The sequence below is a fragment of the Erythrolamprus reginae genome, chromosome 2 (genome assembly GCF_031021105.1).
Source record: "Erythrolamprus reginae isolate rEryReg1 chromosome 2, rEryReg1.hap1, whole genome shotgun sequence".
NCBI classification, from domain to species: Eukaryota; Metazoa; Chordata; class Lepidosauria; order Squamata; family Dipsadidae; genus Erythrolamprus; species Erythrolamprus reginae.
The window spans coordinates 302,914,374-302,936,389 of record NC_091951.1 but is presented as its reverse complement, the minus strand read 5'-3'; the positions used below and the strand labels follow the sequence as shown (position 1 = coordinate 302,936,389).

The following is a 22,016-nucleotide window of genomic DNA, read 5'->3' as shown; positions in this document are numbered from 1 at the left end:
AGGGACCAATTTGCAGGAAAAACCTGGCAAGTTCAAACAGGAACAAAACTGAATTGAGTTGCAATGACAAGAGTGATATGAGTTGCTTTCTGCAACGAACCCTTTTGTGGTCTCCACTTATAGCTTATGGTAGGGGGCCAGTTATCCCCAAGCCTTACTCCCGAGTAGTCCTTCTCTTCTTTCTTTATTCTTTATTGGCCAAGTGTGATTGCACAAACAATGAATTTGTCTTGGTGCATATGTTCTCCGTGTACATAAAAGAAAAAGATACATTTGTCAAGAATAAGGAGGTACAACACTTAATGATTGTCATAGGGGTCAAATAGGCAATGAGGAAACAATATTAATAAAAATCTTAAGGATACAAGTTGCAGTCATAAGTTGGAGGAAATGGGTGATAGGAATGATGGAGAAAAAAATGGTAGTAATAGTAGTGCAGACTTAGTAAATAGTTTGACAGTGTTGAGGGAATTATTTGTTTAGCAGAGTGATGGCGTTCTGGAAAAAACTGTTGTCTTGGTGCACAGTGCTCTGTAGCGACGTTTTGAGGGTAGGAGTTGAAACAGTTTATGTTCAGGATGCGAGGGGTCAGTAATTATTCTCCTCTGGAACTGTTCTTGACTTTTGGCAGCTCTGCACATGCGCGCATTGAGAACAGTCTCCTCCTGTTCCTCTGCCTCACTCATGTCAGCCTCTGGAGGTTCTGGAAGCAGGACGGACCACCCTGATGGTCCTGGCTGAATCCCTGCGGCTGGCATCAAACCTCCTCCAGGCCTGGCCCAAGTTCCTCCCCAGCCTCTTCACTGTCCAACTCTGCTGGCAGCTCCACAGGCTGCTGGCCTAGGTTGGCCAGCCCTTCAACTACAGTTTGCAACTGATTCAAAAAAGTTTGTTCTTGAGGTACTAGTGTGAGTACAATTTTGGAGAAAAGAGTAAGAGTACTCGGATTTGAGTACTTGATATTTTTTGTTTGCTTTCAGAATTTTCACAGACAAGATTTTGGTGGTTAAGATCTGTTCACATTTTAGAGAAGGGTACAGTGGAACCCCGACATACGAGCAGCTCTACTTACGAGCTACTTGAGATACGAGCTGGGAGAGTAGAGAATTTTTTGTTCGACTCACGAGCTTCCATTCGGGATACGAGCCGAGAAGAGCCGGCCTGGCTTGCTTTGCTTCCGAGCTGATGCAGAGCCGAATCGTCAGGCCCCTCTGACGCTTTCGGCGGCTTCCGAAGCGATGCTGGGCTCTTTTGCCGCCAAAAGCGTCAGGGGGGCGTGACGCTTTATTCGGCTCTGCATCAGCTCGGAAGCAAAGCAAGCCAGGCCGGCTCTTCTCAGTATCCAGCTCTTGGTGAGTCCTTGGCTTCTGCTGGGGGTGCAGAAGCGGGCGGGGGGGGGGGGGGGAACACCCAGACAAGCACTTGCTGCGAGGCGGGCGGGGGGGGGGGGGGGCAAAAAAAACGCCCGGACAAGCACTTGCTGCGAGGCGGGCCGGGGGGGGGGCGGCAAAAAAAAAACGCCCGGACAAGCACTTGCTGCGAGGCGGGCGGGGGGGGGGGCGGCGGCAAAAAAAACGCCCGGACAAGCACTTGCTGCGAGGCGGGCAGGGGGGGGGGCGGCAAAAAAAAACGCCCGGACAAGCACTTGCTGCGAGAGGCGGGCGGGGGGGGGGGGGCAAAAAAACCGGGGCACTTTCGCTGCGAGTGGCGGGAAAAAATAAGCAAGAAAAAATAAGCGGCTTTTCCGCTGCCTCCTAAAGCGGGGAAGTTCGCCAGGAGGCAGCAGAAAAGCCGCGCGTGTGTTTTAAAACATCGGAGCCGGCATGGGGAGGCTCTCAATCAACCCCCGAGTCCGGGTTCGGGGCTCGGGGGCTGATTAAAAGCCTCCCCATGCCGGCTCCGATGTTTTAAAACACACGCGCGGCTTTTCCGCTGCCTCCTAAAGTGGGGAAGTTCGCCAGGAGGCAGCAGAAAAGCCGCGCGTGTGTTTTAAAACATCGGAGCCGGCATGGGGAGGCTCTCAATCAACCCCCGAGTCCGGGTTCGGGGCTCGGGGGCTGATTAAAAGCCTCCCCATGCCGGCTCCGATGTTTTAAAACACACGCGCGGCTTTTCTGCTGCCTCCTGGCGAACTTCCCCACTTTAGGAGGCAGCGGAAAAGCCGCGCGTGTGTTTTAAAAACATCGGAGCCGGCATGGGGAGGCTCTCAATCAACCCCCGAGTCCGGGTTCGGGGCTCGGGGGCTGATTAAAAGCCTCCCCATGCCGGCTCCGATGTTTTAAAACACACGCGCGGCTTTTCCGCTGCCTCCTAAAGTGGGGAAGTTCGCCAGGAGGCAGCAGAAAAGCCGCGTGTGTGTTTTAAAACATCGGAGCCGGCATGGGGAGGCTCTCAATCAACCCCCGAGTCCGGGTTCGGGGCTCGGGGGCTGATTAAAAGCCTCCCCATGCCGGCTCCGATGTTTTAAAAGACACGCGCGGCTTTTTCTGCTGCCTCCTAAAGTGGGGAAGTTCGCCAGGAGGCAGCAGGAAAGCCGCGCGTGTGTTTTAAAACATCGGAGCCGGCATGGGAGGCTCTCAATCAACCCCCCGAGTCCGGGTTCGGGGCTCGGGGGCTGATTAAAAGCCTCCCCATGCCGGCTCCGATGTTTTAAAACACGCGCGGCTTTTCCGCTGCCTCCTAAAGTGGGGAAGTTCGCCAGGAGGCAGCAGAAAAGCCGCGCGTGTCTTTTAAAACATCGGAGCCGGCATGGGGAGGCTTTTAATCAGCCCCCGAACCCGGACTCGGGGGTTGATTGAGAGCCTCCCCATGCCGGCTCCAATGTTTTAAAACACACGCGCGGCTTTTCTGCTGCCTCCTGGCGAACTTCCCCGCTTCAGCCGACGTCTTTTCCCCCTCAGCCCTCGGGCTTGCACGCATTAATCGCTTTTACATTGTTTCCTATGGGAAACAATGTTTCGAAATACAAGCTGTTCGACGTGCGAGCCTCCTTCCGGAACCAATTAAACTCGTAAGTCGGGGTTCCACTGTATAATAGGAAGGAAAGGGTTAGAGAGTGGCCTTAGTCCATACATGGTGTGTAGGACATGGAGAGGTGTGATTCCAGGATCAATTGTGGTCAAGGGCTACTTTTAGGTGACATTTCCCTGGATTTGGGGTAACTGTAATATTGGACATAAAACTACTGGCTTGGTTTACTTTAAGCTTGCTTAGTATGGGTAGTGGTTCCTGAGTATGGCATTTTGGACATTTATTTGTGAAGTGATTATTCAGACTTCAAGTCCTAGAATTTCATAGTTAGCCAGGCTGTGATCATGTGCTGGCAAAACACTTATGCTTCTTTTCCTGATAAATGAAGAAATGCACATTTGCTGTAAACTGCATAATGTTTTGTTGAAGAAAACTGCTTAATAGGAAGTGGTGAAGAATGTGAGGCACTAGAAATAAGGTGTCAATGGGATGATGTATTACTTTCACACCTGATAAGTCAGAAAAATCTTTTACACATGCATTGAAAAAACAAGTATTAAAAGGTCATCACAGATTGCTTGTTCCTTTAGTTGTTTATCTCAAAAATGTCACTCATCTGGTGTGTAACATTACATATATGATACGTTATAAATGTACCTGACTCTGAGTATCTCCTAATCCAGTGTATTTATTCCGCTTACATGCCTCAACAAGTTTGTAAAAGAGATACTCAAATGCCACGTTTTATGTGCAGATTTAACACTCAAAATATTTTAGAACTGTGTTCAGTAGGTTTACCATCCCCCCTCTAAAGTGGGGGAGGGGCAGAACAACAGGCCTGACAGTGGGGGGAAAATATTTAAAATGGCAACTTCAACTGAGACATTAGTAATATGCAACGCTTGGTTTGCAGTTCTGGGAAGATTGTGAAGAGTGGGAATTGTTCACTATCCAATCTATCTGAAACAATGCCAGATTGAAAAGGCTGCTGTTGAACTAAAGTGTAAGGCTTTCTGAGCCTTGTTTCCCATCTCTCCAAAGTTGATACAGTTGTGATGGTCACTGCAGAAGAACTTTTGGACATCACTGTATCAGATAGAAAACTTGGGGTTTGTTATTACTTTGACTCTGAATGGACTGACTGCCTCATGTTAGTAGGATCTATTGTAGTGGTTCCCAACCTTTTTTTTGGCCATGCCCCACCAACAGTAAGCATTTCTAAAATCCCATGACATACTGTATAATTCTTATTATACAAAAAGTGAACTACTCATGCGGAAGAAGCCTAAAAGGCAATTGACTAGATTTAAACAAGGTTCCAATTGCCCCCATTAAAAATGAAATTCCCCCTGTGGGGCATGGGCTTCATGTTGGGAACCACTGATCTATTGGAACCCCCCAAAATATAGAGCCAAACAATACAAGGTGGTAATACACTGCTCAAAAAATAAATAAAGGGAACACTTAAACAACACAATTTAACTTCAAGTAAATCGAACTTCTGTGAAGTCAAATTGTCCAGATCTAGGATGTGTTATTTGAGTGTTCCCTTTATTTTTTTGAGCAATATATTTTTTAATGAAGGACACCAGCATTTCATCAAATAAAGTGTCTTTATTTATTGTTGGCTTCCCTTTCTTGAAACTGCAACCAATATTGCAAAGTGTGTCTTTTGAATTGCTCTCTTTATAACTGCTATTGATGGAAAGTTGTTCCTCTTCATATTTTCCCACTTTTTCTCATGGACTGAATCATCTCGGGTATAATTGAATAAAGTAGTCATTTTCTTCAGTGGTGTTTGCCCTTTAAAAACACTTGGAAAGCCAGTATCTTTTACAAATCTCCTGTGGTGGAAAATGCAGGAAGTAAAAATAATGAGAGGCGTACCGTTCATGATCTGAAACTGCCTGTTCAGCAGTCTGCCTTGCTGTTTGTTGAGAGCATAGGCGGATATGCCGGCTAGACAGACCTGTTCCTGTTACCATCTATTGGCATGTCAGGTCAATTAAATAAGAAACGTGGAACAGTAAAATACAGTGTGTGACTGAACACAACAGGGAAAAGTTTATGCATTAAAATGAACTGCATAATTTGTGCACTTGTTCTTTTGTCGTTCCATTCTTTAGGGGTGGCCTAACCTAATTTGAAACAAGGTCTCTGTTGATCTAAAATGAAATCAGTTTATTTTCATATTTAATACCAAGCACACATTGTGACTTTCTGGTTTAAAGACATTCAAGTCAAAGCAGAAAATGAAACACCATTTGGAGCTCAAGAAGCTTCCAGAATACTCCAGCCTCTAGTTGAGGCTATTGGAACAAACGGAGTTCTGCTTGGAAACACTCTCCTCTGAGTGCACCTTAAATAGATAAAGATTTTTTTTTTTACTCAGAAAATTTTAAGAGGGAAGCTTGTCCAAATTGGATGTTAGTTGATCATTTCAAGATGATATCTTGCAGCTCTAATATTACAGGGCTGCTACTAATGGGTGCACAATCTCAACACAGAAAGTCTTCAATACAAAGTCATATTTTTGAGTTGGGAACTGGCCACAATATCCTTTACAAATAATAAAGGTTCTGGAAGATTTAAGATAATTGATTAGGCTAGTCTTAGGCTGGATATGTAAACAAGTTCAGCAGGATATATTTGCTTTCTCTAATTGCTATACAGTGTCACATGTTCATAATTGTTGATATGCTGATAACCTAGCTCTTAATGTTAGCAATTGGCTAGTCTCAGTTACATCATTTTGACCTGTACAGGTAGAGATGCTGAAGCACTCTGGTTACTATAGGTCAGTGATGGCGAACCTTTTTCAGTTTGGGTGCAGGTGTGAGTGCCCATACCCATAATGCAATACTTTCCCCCCATGCATGTGCACAACCCCCACTCTACCCCCCCCCCCCCCGGTGCACCATACAGGCCTCACTGAAGCCAGGTTGGGATCTTTTTCACTATCCCCAGAGTTCAGGAAAGCCTCCAGAAGCCTGGGGATGGCCAAAAACGGGCCAAGCGGGAGTTTGGAAACAAACTTCTGGTTGGCCTGTTGGGCTGTATGTGAGATGTTTTAAGTAAAGGGGTTTTACATAGTGATGTTTTTATAGTGTTGTTTATTTAATTTCGATTTCTTCCATTTTTATTTATTCAATTTTTTTTATGCTGCCCTTCTCCTTAGACTACAACATGTTAGCAATCGCACTTTAAAAAACAAACAATCGCCAGTATATTGCCTCCACAATCCGGGTCCTCATTTTACCCACCTCGGAAGGATGGAAGGCTGAGTCAAGCTTGAGCTGGTGATGAGATTAATATGTTGTAAGCCGCCCTGAGTCTCAGGGGAAGGGCAGCCTAGAAATCGAATGAATGAATATTTTTCACCATCCGCAGGGTTCAGAAGGCTTTCTGGAAGCCTGGAGAGAGCAAAAACAGCCAAAAAGAAGGCTGAAAATCAGCCGGGCAGCGCGTGCATGTGTGCTGGAGGTAACATAGGGCAATGTCTTGTGTGGCCTCAGATCTGGCTCCACGTGCCACCTGTGGCACGCATGCTAAAGGTTCGCCATCATTGCTATAGGTAGTCAAGAGCTGAGCAGCTGGAAAGCAGGAGAACAGTTACATTGGTATTCTGAGTTTTGTCAGCCATTTTTGTTAAATATAACTGCTTAAGTTGCTGAATACTTGCAAACAACACCCTACTTGTCTTCAAACATAGATTAAACGTACTTACGGGACCCCCTTCTGCTGCATAAATCCCAGTGGCAGATTAGGCCCCACAGAGTTGGCCTTCTTCAGGTCCTGTCGACCAGACAATGTTGTCTAGCGGGGCCCAGGGAAGAGCCTTCTTTGTGGCGGCCCCATCCCTCTGGAATCAGCTCCCTCTGGGTATTCGAACTGCCCCCACCCTCCTCGCCTTCTGCAAGAGCCTTAAGACCTATCTATGTCACCAGGCATGGAGTAACTAGTATATCCCTCCCTCTGTCCATTGAAAGTTATGTGTGGTTATGATTGTGTAGTATCGATTGTTTTTAAGGTAATGGGTTTTAGTTACAGTTTTTAATTATTAGATTTGTATCTGTATTGTTCTGTTGTTGTGAACCACCCCGAATCTTCGCAGAGGGGAGGCATACAAGTCTAATTAATAATAATAATAATAATAATAATAATAATAATAATAATAATAATTTATTATTATTATTATTATTATTATTATTATTATTATTATTATTATTAAGTGAAAGAGAAGTTGTGCTGTTTGCCTCATCTTGCTGTTCACACAATACTTGCATTGGGCTTTTAGTTCAGTATCTACAGGAGCTGTTTTCATATGAATGTATTGTAGGCATTATACAAAATTGGGATGCTTGCATGGTAAGGAACCAGTGGTAGGCTCCTGCCCGTACAGCTAATTGCACGCAGCTCTGTGGTTCTAGCGCATGAGTGCGGGATTGAGTGCAATTTTGCTTCCTGCATCTGTGCAGGTAGTAAAACCTCGCACGGGAATGCACTTGCGTGTGTGTTTCGGCGAGTTTTATGCTTCCCTGCATGCGTACAGATGTGCGCCCCATGTGATATTTTGCTACCTGCACAGGAAGCAAAATTGCTCTTGATCCCACACTTACGTCCAGAGCTGCACAGCTGCGCACAATTAGCCATATCGGCAGGAGCCCACCATTGTAAGGAACCCAGCAGCTATTGCTCTGAATAAATATACATCTAAAGGACATTTTACATTACATAAAAAAGAATGTTACCGTGTTTCCCCGATAGTAAGACCCCCCCAATTGTAAGACATATGGGGGGGTTTCAGGGGGGTCGGCTTATATAAGCCATACCCCGAAAGTAAGACATATGTCTTACTTTCGGGGAAAACACGGTATAAACGGTATTGCGGGGGGGGGGCGATGACATTGCTTCCAAGCTCCCCGTGCGCCCCTCGCCTTCGCTCGCCGCGGCGCCACCGCCTCTTCCCCTGCCGAGGCTCAGCTGCAAGCGGCCAGCGAGGCCGCTCGGCTCCGAGGCGAGCGGCCGGAGCTGCGCCCTCCTTCGCCCGCCTCCTTTCCGCTCGCCTCGGAGCCGCTTGCAGGTGAGCCTCGGCAGGGGAAGGGGGCGGTGGCGCCGCGGCGAGCGAAGGCGAGGGGCGCGCAGGGAACTGCCGGAAAGGAGGCGGGCGAAGGAGGGCACAGCGGCGGCCGCTCACCCTTTTTGACTGCCCATCCACCCCTTGACCTGCCTTTAGCCAGCCAGCCGAGCGTCCGTGTCGCAGCGGAGTTGGCCTCCCCTGCCGAGAAACATTGCCGGGAGCGGCGAGGGGATGCTCCCCGCAACCCGCCGAACGTCGAGGTCGGCGCCCGCCTCCTTTCCGGCAGCTCCCCGCGCCCGAAGACGAGCCGGCCCCGGTGCCCGGGACAATGTAAGACATACCCCCAAAGTAAGACACAGTGGGGCTTTTGGGGGTAAAAAGATAGTAAGACACTGCCTTACTATCGGGGAAACACGGTAGTGCTCTGGTAATTGAGGCATTTTCAGAAGATCGGTGAAGAATCTCTGTTTATTAGTAGGAGAGTAAGATGCAGGTAGATTCCTTAGTGCCACCTAGTGAGTTGGGACTCCAGCCTTACGCCCTAAGTGTAGAATACAAACATTTCTGTTGTGGATTATCCCTGGAGACATGGAATTTAGCCAGATATACCTTACTGGTGAACTGCAGAATCAATTGGAAGAGATGTATTAAAAATGAATGAATAGAAGCAAAGTAGTTTAGGAAGAGAGTTGGCAGAAGGGGAGGTGAAATGTTTAACAAAAGCATTGATGTTTTAAATGCACAGCAATATCATCTATTAATAATAAATGGTGTGGTATAGAGCAAATGTGCCAGAGTAAGTTATTGCAGTTTATGGATTAGGTCAGAGAAACAAGTAAGCAATGCAGATGGTGTTTGGAGGTTCAGAGATTTTCAAAAAGCATTTTCATGATCATGCTCAGAGGGTGAGGGGGTATGTACTGAAAGGTTTCATTTCAAGAAACCTTTAAAGGGGGAATAATTGACAGAGCAACCCAATATTCAGCTAGATGGGATGATTCTCTGGGGGGAAATCAGCCAAGTTCTGATAATATTAGTGTACATGAAGAAATGCGTTTGCTATTCTTCTGTAACACTTTTGCAGTAATGTGCAATATATGTGCATATGGAACTGTCTCTGGTTGGATTGATTGACAGTTAGCACTTTAAAAGGAACATTACAAACCTGTATGAGTTTACTCTGAAGCTAAGTCATATTGAATTCAGTGATTGGAATCCCAGATAAATGAATGTAAAATTGCAATCCAAGGGTAGTCAATGCATTCTTTTCACAGCAAAAGAACAAATAGTAAGGTTGTAAATTGTCCCTCTTTAAATCTTTACAGGTGAAGAATGACTTCTTGTCAAGTTGTCATGCACAGTGAGATTTTGCTGTCTTTTCTCTATTATTGAAATAATAATTATAATTACAATAAATTGTAAAGGCAGAGCAGAGTAGAACTCTGCAATGACACTGTGGAAAATCAGCAGCCTTATGTTGGGGACATTTGCTCCAGAAAAATCTCTTTCTGTATGTATGAAATAAATACTTAAGGATAATTGCTGTCTTTTTATTAGTGTTTCTTGGATTGTGCTCCCATTTTCTGGGATAATTTAGATGGCCCTATTACTTCATTTTTTTGCATTTTATTTCTTCTATATAACAGTATACTGTTATACTAAAGAAATAAGAGAAACAAGACAATATAACTTGTGAAGGTCCTATTACCGTGATGACGAATCTATGGGCATATGAACCATCACTCAGCTCCGCGGTGCATGCGTGTGTACCTCCCACCAGCCAGCTAACTTTTGGGATGTGCACGGGTGGGGCACATGCGGCATACATGGGGGTACACGCATGGGTGGGGGCGCACACATGAGGTGCGGCATCTCCCCTACAGCCTGTGCTTGATCACAGGAGGTTTAGGGAGTCCTGCTAGGCCCAATAAAGGGGGGGTGTAGGCTGTGTAGGGGGATAGGGGGAATAGGGTAGTACAGCCCTCCCCCACATGGCCAATTTTTGCTCCCAGGAGGCTGCAGGGAGGCCTCCTAGCCCAAAACAGGGAGAGGGGGTCCAAATCACCCCCTCATGGCCCATTGTTGGCCCCAGGAGACTGCAGGGAAGCCTGCTAGGCCCCAAACGGGTGTGTGTGGAGGTACAGCATGTCCCTCCATGGTCCATTTTTGCTCTCAGGAAGCTGCACGGACGTCTGCTAGGCCCATAAGGGGTGAAGTTGGGGTTTTCACACATGCATGCACAAGGGGAGTGTTGGTGGGTCACATGTGCAGAGGTACGGGGAGTGTGGGTGGGGTCGTGCATGCATGCGCAAGGGACGGGCATATTGTATTATGGGTGCCAGCAACTCTGCACTTTTGGCACAGGATGAGAAAAAGATTACCATCACTGTCCTATAATTGTCACATATTGGGATTATGATGGATTGCCATGTGAGACACTGTCTGAAAGATAGATAGTGCTAGTAGAAACTACTAAGTTGATTGTCCAAAGCAAGAGGGGACTTAGGTGAGAAAACCCAGAGGATTTCCTGGGAGAGAGGACTTAGGTTGTCCAAGCTTTTATCTTGCAGGATTCAGCAGCTGGGAGATCTAAGGCTTTCCAGATATCTTGCTATCAATTCTCACAATTCCAGACCCCAAAGGCAGATAGCTTTAAATGGGATAGATAGTGTTTAATTTGGGAATAGTTAGTATAATAATGAATACTTGCCGGAATGTTACCTTTGACATCAACAATACATATCATTGTTTCAAAAGTTTGTTTTTATTAAACACAAATTTTGTATTTTGGAACTGACCTGTTGCAGATAGAGGAATGTCCTTCTTGAAAGAAAGATGGTCATACCACCTTTCACTCATGTGTTGTTGGGGTTGCACTTCATAAATGGATGTAATTTTGCACATATTATTTCTATGGCAGCATTCTCAATCTGCCATCTCTAAGATTTTATTTGAATTCTTCTCATCCTCCGTCCCTCCCTCCTCCTGGCTTTAGATTACCCATTGAGAAGAAGTTTAAACATGCCTGAAATTCTTGAAGTATGGAAATTCTCACTGACATGGAAACAAATTTCCTTGAAATTCTGATCATGTAGTGAAAAAATTGTGACTTCGTTATACTCATGATTGATATTTTTATTTAAATTAGTTTACACCATAAAATGTGGACACCATAAAATGGGGACACAATCTGAAGTTTGTTGGGGGAAAGATCAAAAGCAACATGAGAAAATATTATTTTACTGAAAGAGTAGTAGATCCTTGGAACAAACTTCCAGCAGACGTGGTAGATAAATCCACAGTAACTGAATTTAAACATGCCTGGGATAAACACATATCCATCCTAAGATAAAATACAGAAAATAGTATAAGGGCAGACTAGATGGACCAGGAGGTCTTTTTCTGCCGTCAGTCTTCTATGTTTCTATGTTTCTAATGTAGCCGTTAATATTACAAATATCATTTATGTGAAAAAAATAAAGTGAATATAGCGGCATTAAAATTAGGTCTTTGAACATGAAAATTACTGAAATCTTTGCTGAAAACAGACTCCAACAGAACATAAAAATGATAGCTTCTGTTTGTTTAGAAAGCCAGATAAAGTGTTTGGAAAAGATATCTTTTTTCCTCATGGTGCCTTTGCCAATACCGAAGACAGTGGATGAATGAGGTCATTAAAAAAGTGTTCAGCTGAAAGCACTGCACTCTAAATATTGCCATAACTATCTAACATCACATCCCTTTATTTAGCAAAGCCTTGGGAAGGTTTATAGAATTTTAATGGTTACCATGAGCCTTTAGAGATACATTTTGTATTTGTATTGTATTTGTATTTATTAGATTTGTATGCCGCCCCTCTCCGAAGACTCGGGGCGGCTAACAACAATATAAAAAGACAATGTAAACAAATCTAATATTAAAAACTATCTAAAAAACCCCAATTTAAAGAACCACTCATACATACAAGCATATCATGTATAAATTCTATAAGCCTCGGGGGAAGGGAAAAATTTCAATTCCCCCATGCCTGACGACAGAGGTGGGTTTTAAGGAGCTTGCGAAAGGCAAGGAGGGTGGGGGCAACTCTGATATCTGGAGGGAGCTGGTTCCAGAGGGTCGGGGCCGCCACAGAGAAGGCTCTTCTCCTGGGTCCCGCCAAACGACATTGTTTAGTTGACGGAACCCGGAGAAGGCCCACTCTGTGGGACCTAACCGGTTGCTGGGATTCGTGCAGCAGAAGGCGGTCCCGGAGATATTCTGGTCCAATGCCATGAAGGGCTTTATAGGTCATAACCAACACTTTGAATTGTGACCGGAAATTGATCGGCAACCAATGCAGACTGCGGAGTGTTGGTGCATACCTTGGGAAGCCCATGATTGCTCTCGCAGCTGCATTCTGCATGATCTGAAGTTTCTGAACACTTTTCAAAGCTAGCCCCATGTAGAGAGCATTACAGTAGTTGAACCTCGAGGTGATGAGGGCATGAGTGACATTGAGAGGAACAGCTACATTTGCGGCCAGTAGAAAGCAAATTCTATTTGGCATAGGCCCTAGAACAGGATGGCGAACCTATGGCACGCGTTCCACAGGAACATGAGCCATATCGGAAGGCATGTGAGGTGTTGCCATATGTTAGCTCCAGCTTGCTTGAATGCACGTACTAGCCATCCGATTTTCCACAGTGGAGAAGACTCTTTTGCCCTCCAGAGGCTTCAGGAAAGCCTTGGAGTGCGAAAAACAGCACAACGAGCAAACCTGGGAATTCAGAAAACAGACTTCCGTTTTGCCCATTGTGGTGTTTTTCTCACTCTGGGGCTTCAGGAAGCTTCCCTGAAGCCCTGGATGTGAAAAACAGCAAAACGGGCAAATTAGAAGTCCATTTTTCTGAACTTCCAGTTTGCCTGTTTGGCCATTTTTTCACATCCCAGGCTCTTCAGTGAGGCCTGCGTGCATGCACAGGGACGGCGGGGGGGAGGGGGAGGATTGTGTGTATGAGCGGGGCGCAGCATAGCTGTGTGGGAATGCATGGGAGTGAGGGAATGATTGTGGGTGCACGTGCCAGCACCCGCACACACACCCTTTTGGCATGTGAACCAAGAAAGGTTCGCCATCACTGCCCCAGAATACTATAGCACCAAGGTAGTTGGAAGTTTTACATAGGGCTTATTTTGGACATTCATATACAGGGTGTGGACAAAAAAATGGAAACACATGACTTTTTGGCATCATCATGTTTGAACATGTTCAAATCAATCAAAACTTGACATATTTTAATATTTTTAAAAAATTATGTTATTTGATGTTTTTTTAAGCTACCTTTTTTTAAACAGAAATTTAAGGAAATTGGTTATAGCCTTCTAGAAATGCCAGACCTCTGAGACTTTCAAAGAGGCCAAATTGTTGGTGCTCGAATGGCAGGCGCTAGTGCAACAAAGTGCCCGAATGTTTGGCGTTTCAAGAGGTAAAATGTCTCAAAAGTAATGGCTGCTTTTGAAAAAGAAGGGAAAACATCCTCAGCCAAGCACAGGTCTGCTCGAAAATTGAAGTTGTCTGAGAGAGACCGTCGGACTCTAAAGCTAATTGTTAGAGCGGATCGCAAGACCACAGCTCCTAAAATCACTGCAGAGCTCAATAGACACGTACAGAACCCAGTTTCCACAAAAACTGTTCGAAGGGAGCTTCACAAATCTGGATTCCACGGAAGAGCTGCAATTAAAAAACCTCTCAAAGACAAATGTTTCAAAGCATTTAGAGTGGTGTAGAAACCACCAGAAATGACCCCTCGAGCAGTGGCAAAATGTGATTTTCTCTGACGAATCATTGTTTACAATTTTTCCGACCTCCGGCCATGTTTACGTTTGGAGACAGCCAAAAGAATAATTTCATCCAGACTGCCTTCTCCCAACCATCAAACATGGCAGGGGTTTAGTGATGATCTGGGGTACTATTTCTTGGAAATCCACCAGGCCAATGATTTCCCTTCATGGAAGAATTAACAGACATCACTATTTAGGAATTTTGGCCGACCAAATTCATCCTATGGTTCAAAAACTGGTTCCAGAGGGGGATGCTATCTTTCAAGATGATAATGCACCAATCCATAGAGCAAGAAGTGTTAAAGAATGGCACGAGGAACATTCTAATGAAGTTCAGCATCTCATCTGGCCACCACAATCATTAGACCTCAACATTATTGAGCATTTATGGTCGATTTTAGAGATTCAAGTAAGAAGTTGATTTCCACCACCATTGTCTCTAAAAGAACTGGAGGGTGCTTTAACTGAAGAATGGGCTAAAATTCATTTGGAAACAATTCACAATTTGTATGAATCAATACCTCGGAGAACTGAGGCTGTATTTGCCGCAAAAGGTGGACCAACACCATATTAAAAGATATTTTGATGATTTTTCAAGGTGTTTCCATTTTGTTGTCTACCCCCAGTATTTGTGATAAGGTAATAAGAACAGAATTCAAAAGAGATCAGATGGTCACGCCACATGGTATCCATTGATTTTTTTTTAGATCAGAGATCAGGAACTATTGTCTCTGAAGACCAATGAACTACAGAAAAAAAAGAGAGACAGAACAATTGTGCACTGAATATGTGGGATCATGTCTTCTCTCAAAAATTCAAAACATACAATAATAGAAAGGAAGTGACTTTTATGGATGGCTTTCCCCATTGCCCTCAAGACATGCATCTTTTCCCCAAGCTTGTCCTAGTAAGGGGAATCTGGGAATTACATTGTTAAGTTGTTCGCTGAATGCCAGGGGAAGGGAACCTGCCATATGATATGACAAACTTGGCAATTTTAAGACTGTGTGGACTTTTAACTCACAGAATTCTCCAGTCAGCATAGCATGAAATTTGGCCCAATAACACAGGGTTGCTGCTCCAATATTAAATCGACATTGGAAGCAGCTATGCTTCATTTTGGGGCTTTGCATTAAATTTTCCATCTTAGGCTTCTAAATGCAATTTGTTAAAATATAGAAATCATCTGTTTTGTCAAAAAAAAACCCCTACAATCATCTGTGACATGGAATTGAAAATAGGTCAAAGTGACGTTAATGGGGGAGAATTATGGCAATTAGTCTTGTGGCAAGATGGTGAAGCTGAAGGAATCAGCAGAAGAAAAGGAGAGCTAGTCAATCACAATTTGTATAACTGATCTCTCACTTTAAGATATGAGTGAACTTTCTCAGGATTCTTATTTTCCTTCGGCTGCTAGCTTTTTCTGCTAAGCAGCATTAGTTTCATTACAAAATGGACCCCATGTCTATGCTGCTGAAGACTGGAATTTTTCAGCCACTAAAAAGTAGCTGTTCATTCACAGCATATTCTCATTTTCCCTTTTATTGTATAGCATATTTTCATTCTCATCTTTATTATATTAGCTGATTCTTCTCTTCTCTTTCTGAGATAAATCAACAAAAGAATGGCTTAGTGCAACAAATAACTCTCATATTTTTTGGAGTATAAGACACACTTAGTTTTTGTGGAGGAAAACAAGGGGAAAAAATTCTGCTTCTGCCTCACAGCAAATAGTACAGATGATATACGCTGTTTGCTCTGTATTTCTCTGCATGTGTGTCTGACCCGTAGAAATAGCAAAGAATTGGAAAAATGTACATTAGGGCAGTATATTAATGCCATAAAGTTTTCTTAAATGTAGTCACACTAACGCCTCCCAATTATTTAAATAAATCTACTCCAAACATGACTAAGCCAGGTTCTAACTCAGCTGCTTATCTTAATAGTATAACAGGACACTGTTACATTTCAGACTATACTTGTACAGATGCTGTTAAAATTGATGTGGCTTTCTGGAAGTATATGTTATTTTCTACTATTTAAAAGAAAATACAATAGTTCTGGGCCTCTTCAAATCAAGCATTTATTTTAAAAAGCTGCTTCATTTTTAAAGCAGCCTTAAAAAATAAGTCTAATAATTAAAACATTCTATAGGCATTTATAGTTACTGACTTAGGTCCTTGCAGGAAACAACAGCACAACCTAATTAGCGCAAGAAAATAAAAATCTGCCTCTATCTCCCAGTAATTTGCTTCCTTGAAGTTTTAGTTTCACTTTCAGTTTTAGCACAAGCAACTAATAGTTTCAGGCTGCAGGGATTGCCACAACCTACTGCCACCTGCCTGCTAATAATCAGTTGCTTGTACTAATCAGACTGCCTTGTTTGCTGCAAGGAGGCAAATTGCTGGGAGGCAGAAGCCAAAGGGTGGGGGTGGCTGGGCGGGGCTAATTCAGTGTCCTAAGAGGCATCTTTAGTTTGCACACTCTTTTGGGGGGGGGGGGGAGATGCGTCTTGTATTCTGAAAAATAAGGTACAAGTCTGTCCAGATCTTTCTGTATTCTGAGCCTATCCTCTGGGGTATTGGCCACTCCCACCAGCGTGGTATTGTCTGTGAATTTAATTAATTCCCCCTCTATTCCCTCATCTAGATCATTGATAAATATGTTAAAGAGTACTGGGCCTAGGACTGATCTCTGTGGTACCCCACTGCCTACCTCTCTCCATGTGGACATAGATCCATTGAGGACTACTTGTTGGGTACAGTTGGTCAGCCAGTTTTGAATCCATCTTGTTGTGTTACTGTCTATCCCACTTTTCTTTATTTTGCAGAGTAGTAGATTGCTGTCCACCTTGTCAAATGCTTTGCTAAAGTCTAGGTATACTAAGTCCACTGCGTTTCTTTGGTCAATTGATTTGGTCACAGAGTTGAATGAGATGAGATTGGTTTGTCATGATTTGTTTCTGATGAATCCTTGCTGGCTGGTATTTATTATGTTGTTCATTTCAAGGTGGTGGCAGATCTGTTTCTTGATTATTTTTTCTAGTATTTTCCCATGTTAGGCTGTAGTTTCCTGGGTCTGTTTTTTTTTTGCCTTTTTTGTAAATGGCAAAAAAGTAGTTGTTGTGTCAGCTCGTTTCCAATCATCTTTTTGCTTAAGTTGCTGAAGCCACTGATCAGGTGGTTGGTGCTATAATAGTTATGATTTATACTACGAATAACACAAATAAAAAATATTGAGCCGTATTTTTTAGTCACATCGGCTTGGGATAATTTGTTTGCAGTCCAGTAAGATAAGTGCTTATTTCTATTAGATCTTATGAATGTGATATATTATCAAGAAAGTTATCATTATGTACATTGAAGACACTTCTTTTGTGATTCTACACAATTAATACCCTCATTATTGGTATTTGGTTGGAAACACCAGGATAGAATTAACCGTCTTGTCCTTTACTTTTACTCTTAAGGAGCCATACTTTTTAAGTTTAAAAAGTTCGCCCTAAGAGGTTAAGCTGTTTTAAATAGCATGTCGGTCATCTTGTAACTTTGAGGAAATAGTAGTTGTGCAATAATGATTTAGAAATGTTGCACTCTGTAAATTGACAAACTTGTTCGTGAAATTTGTATAATGATTGCTCTATTTTTAACAATAGATGCTCCTCTTTAGGAATTCTTAATAGCAATAATATTTAGACTTACACACTGTCCTCTCTAAATGCTTTACAGAGTAAGCCTATTGCCCCCAACGATCTGAGTCCTCATTTTACCAACCTCATAAGGATGGAATGCCGAATCAACTTTGAGCCTTGTGAGATTTGAACTGCCAAATTGCAGTCAGCAGAAATAGCCTGCAGTAATGCATTATAACCACTGCACCATCACGGCTCCATGGTACATACTGATGAACTGTCATGTGACGTGTCCCATTCTAACTCTCTTATTTCTCTTATTTTCCCCGCAGATTACCATTATCTTTAAATCCTACCAAGACTGTACAGACCAGAAGGTGTATCAGGCAGTAACCGATGATTTGCCAGCAGCTTTTGTAGATGGCACAACTAGTAGTGGAGATGGGGACCCCAAAAGCTTACGCATTGTGGAAAGAGTGAGTGGCAAATACGTGGAAATGCATGCTAGGTACATTGGAACTACTGTGTTTGTGCGCCAGCTCGGCCGTTACTTAACACTGTCCATTCGCATGCCAGAAGAGCTAGCTCTGGCTTATGAGGAGAGCCAGGACCTGCAGCTCTGTGTGAACGGCTGCCCTTCCAGTGAACGCATTGACGAAAGCGGGCATCTTCCTCTACCAGTGATGGGGCAGCTCCTTCCCTCTGGTGCTTCAAGCCACACCCGTTCTATATATACACTGGAGAGTGCAACCACCAAGTGCCATGAGAAGATGCTGCTGAAGGACATCTACTTTCATTCTTGTGTGTTTGATTTACTCACCACCGGTGATGCCAATTTCACAGCGGCTGCACACAGTGCCTTGCAGGATGTTGAGGCGCTGCATCCGACGAAGGAGAGATGGCACATCTTCCCCGAAAATGAGGGCAGTGTCCATGGGGGAGAATTTGGACTTCGACTTGGACTTGTGGGCTTTCTGCTTCTTGTGTTTTTGTAGGATCTTCCCCTCTTGGGTGGTTGTTGTAGAGAACAAAGTTTTAAAATATATATTGTCATAATATATTAAGAACATATATGTATATACCGTGTATATGAAGGGATGATTTTTTTGTCCTGGGACATCCAGAGGATTGTATATAATTGTGTTACCCTTTTTTCTTATGTATGTTGGATGTAATATTCTTTTGATTGTAATATTTTTTTTTTTTGCTTTGCAGTTGGTGAAACATTTTATAATGTCCTCTCATCAGGACCTAATAGAAAGCACTTTATTTTTTATATATTAACTATTTATGTGTATCTAGGTAATATGTAAATCATATATCCATCTGTACATATATCATACCCAGTATGCCCTCTAAGTATTGCCTAGCTGAATTCATACAGTTATAAGTTTTATTTGATTCCTTTTCTTTCTTTTTTGCCATTCTTTTGGCCAGTTACGGCAACACAAGACTCTAGCTAGATAATGTAGATCTAGGTCTAAGACAAGCCTAGGACTGACATTGGACCCTGGGCCAGGCGCCTCCATTTCATAGGAATGCAGCAATTATTGGCCATCAGCCCTCAGAATTTGTGCTTTCACAACTGCATCTTATTGTTTACTGATGCAGCAAATCTCTGCTTCCTTCCAAGAATTGCTTTTTAGGATAAAAATTGTACTTGAGTTGTAATATATAAGTACAAAATAGAGTTTTCTATGAATTTCGCGAAGGGCACAAATAGAAAACTCTTGTCTCTTTTCTTTCCAGATGTATATGAATGAGGCCTAAAGACTTTCCAAGACTTTTTGGGGTGGGCTAGGACTCAAATCTCTCTCATATCTATATGGATGTCTTCAAGTGGTTTGTATTAAATGTTGTACCCTAAGATAGTGGTAGGCCTTACTTGCTTAATTTTACTCCTAAACATTTTTGCAACAACAAACCCCCCCCCCCCCCATAAAAACTGATAATGAGCATAATTTTTGAATTGTCTGAAAAGAAAGGTAAACATTAAGAAAATGGATATTGCTCAGGAGGTTAGGACTACTTAATTATCATTCCTTTGTCAATGTTAGTAAGTTCCTCAACTACAAGATTTTCTGCATTGGTTCTAAGTACAAACATACACAAAAACCTTATTGGATGTGTAAGAGACTGGCAGATTTATTGTAACATCAGTTTTGATGGACTACAATCTACTCTATTACATGATGCATCTGTAATACAAGCTGCAGCCAGTAAGAACTTAATGACACAATTAAAACTTTTGGGTGCCCAAATGCGATTTGGGGGGGGGGGTTCCTTTTGTGTAACTGAGGAGAACATAGCTCCTTCCAACACTTGCTAGAATTGTTGCACTTAGGTCCTTAAAATATACTCCAGGCACAGAGGAATCTATATAAAACATTCACTGCCATTTTTTACTCTCTTATTGGCAGTATATCATTTACCATGCTAGCAACTAGGCTGACAACAAGCCTGCTTCAGATCATTTCAAGTTAAATGTAATTTAAGGATTGCTGGAGTTTCTGATTACTAAATACACTCCGCTTTAGCTACACTTAATAAAGAACAATCTGCAAAACCAGGCATGTGTTAGGAAGGCATGGTAGTTCCTTGGACTGTGTAATGGTACATGCTCCTTTGGACGTTAGTGGTTGATCTGGGAATGGGTTGCTGTGTTTCAAGCAGGGCTTTTACCCAGCACTTGAGAATGGAAGTGTCAAAGATTGAAGCTGCCACCATCGTCCTGTCCCTGGATTTAGTTGCCTTGTCCTTCAATGTGCTCAGTAACTTTCATTCAAGTGGAAAAAACATTGGTTTGTAATACCTATTGGAATTGTATCCCAGTTATGCACATACTTCTAGCTTGCTTGGCTTGGATTCATGGCATGCAAATTCTTATTGAGCTTTAGTAAATCCTTCCTATCTGCTTTAAAGTGACAGCACCATAATAGTGTAAGCTTTTACTTAAAGAGTCACCAAATACAAGCAAAATTGCTTGCTAGTTTGTATATTCAAAACGTGCCTGATGTCAGCGTGTTAGGATGAACTTGAGGTCCAGTTTTTGTGCCTCATGTACATGACTTGGTTTTTGCAGCTACAAAATGTTTAAAATTCCGCCTTTGGTCAGTTGTTAAGGCAATAAGGCAACATAGAATATGAAACCAACCTTTCTGTATTTCTCCCCTTGTTCCCTTTACAGTCTTGTATGGAGAGAGACATGATGGTCTTAGAATAGTTAATTTTTTTCATATTTTTATGTGCCAAGTGAAACGGTATTTGTGGAAGAAGTCTGGTTAGACAAGTCTAGAGTTGTAGCTACAATGTAAGCCCATTGTAAACAGCAAGTTTATGCTAATTTTCTGCATTCCCAAAATGCGTATATTCATGTGCTGACAAAAACACAACAAATAACTAAAACCTATGAAATCCAGAGATGAATCCTATTTTGGAAAAGTTGGCATTGGGAATGCTTTTTGCTTCTTGTCCTACTGTGTGATTTCTTTAAAAAATGTTATTTCGCACATGTTGGTTCTTAAAAGTCCACCATAGCCAAAAGAGCTTTAGTTAATGCCAAACATATGGATAGTTTGAAGCTAGTGAGTGGTCTTTGGGAGAAAATGTATACTTAGAGGGAACACTGGTTTTCACAGATACTCCAACTGACTTTCTTTTAGAAGGCTTCAGGCTTACACTTGATAAAAAGAATACAAAACCAAACCCACAGTATGTCCGATATTTCGCAAACTGTTTTAGATGTGCTTCATGGCTATACTATTAAGTATGTTTGTGTGAAAAGGAAAAGTGATGGTGAAGTGTATACTTTAAATTATGATAGAATAATAAAGTTACATATCATGCTGTGGAATGTTTTGTGCCATTACTGACCCCTGCTGGTTGCCAGTATGTATTAGTTGACGAGTAGTAATGTAACCGAAGGTGTGTTCCAATCAAATCCAACCAATCTCCAAATTTTGAGAGGGAAATGCAATGCCTGAAACCAAAGCAACAGCTTTATGGAGATGAGACTAAACCCCCACAGAGCAATTAAGTGAACAGTGAATTCATGAATAATGTAATGGTTTGGGGTGCTGCAGACAGCCAGACGCTGTGTCTGCAAATATCAACTACCTTCTTCCATAAAAATAAGGATGAGAGTGGGAGAGGCATGGATTAGGCTGTGATTGACAAGTCCATTTACTAATTGCAGGATTAGTGCCAATGTTGGAAGAGTTTTATAGAAGGTGTTTTGTGGGGGGTGGAGGGTCTAATCAAACAATCACACTGTCGACTCCTTTGGAGAAATAAATTGCCTGGGGTGTTAGGCAAGGAGAGTGAGGAATGCCCATTGCAATGAATTAGTTCTTTTCAAGGGGCTTTAAGGGATCACTGTCTCTCTTAGGACAAACTTTAAACGTTGATGAACTTTAGCTGAACGATGCTTAAAGACAGCTCAAAATATTTGCTTGAATTGTGTCCTTGAAGCAAGTGTTAAAGGATATCGCTTGGTTTCTTGTAACAGGTTAAAATATC

The 22,016-nt window shown here is 42.7% G+C and overlaps 1 protein-coding gene across 1 annotated transcript in view; it reads left to right on the top strand.

Annotated features, from left to right (window-relative positions):
- RGMB (repulsive guidance molecule BMP co-receptor b) overlaps window positions 1-21,351 on the top strand; it is a 34,665-nt gene extending 13,314 nt beyond the window's left edge. The window contains exon 5 of the mRNA XM_070742984.1: window positions 17,831-21,351. Within this exon, the coding sequence (XP_070599085.1) occupies window positions 17,831-18,493 (663 nt within the window). The 3' untranslated portion in view covers window positions 18,494-21,351. The remainder of the gene's footprint in view (window positions 1-17,830) is intronic.
- Window positions 21,352-22,016: the final 665 nt, after the last annotated feature.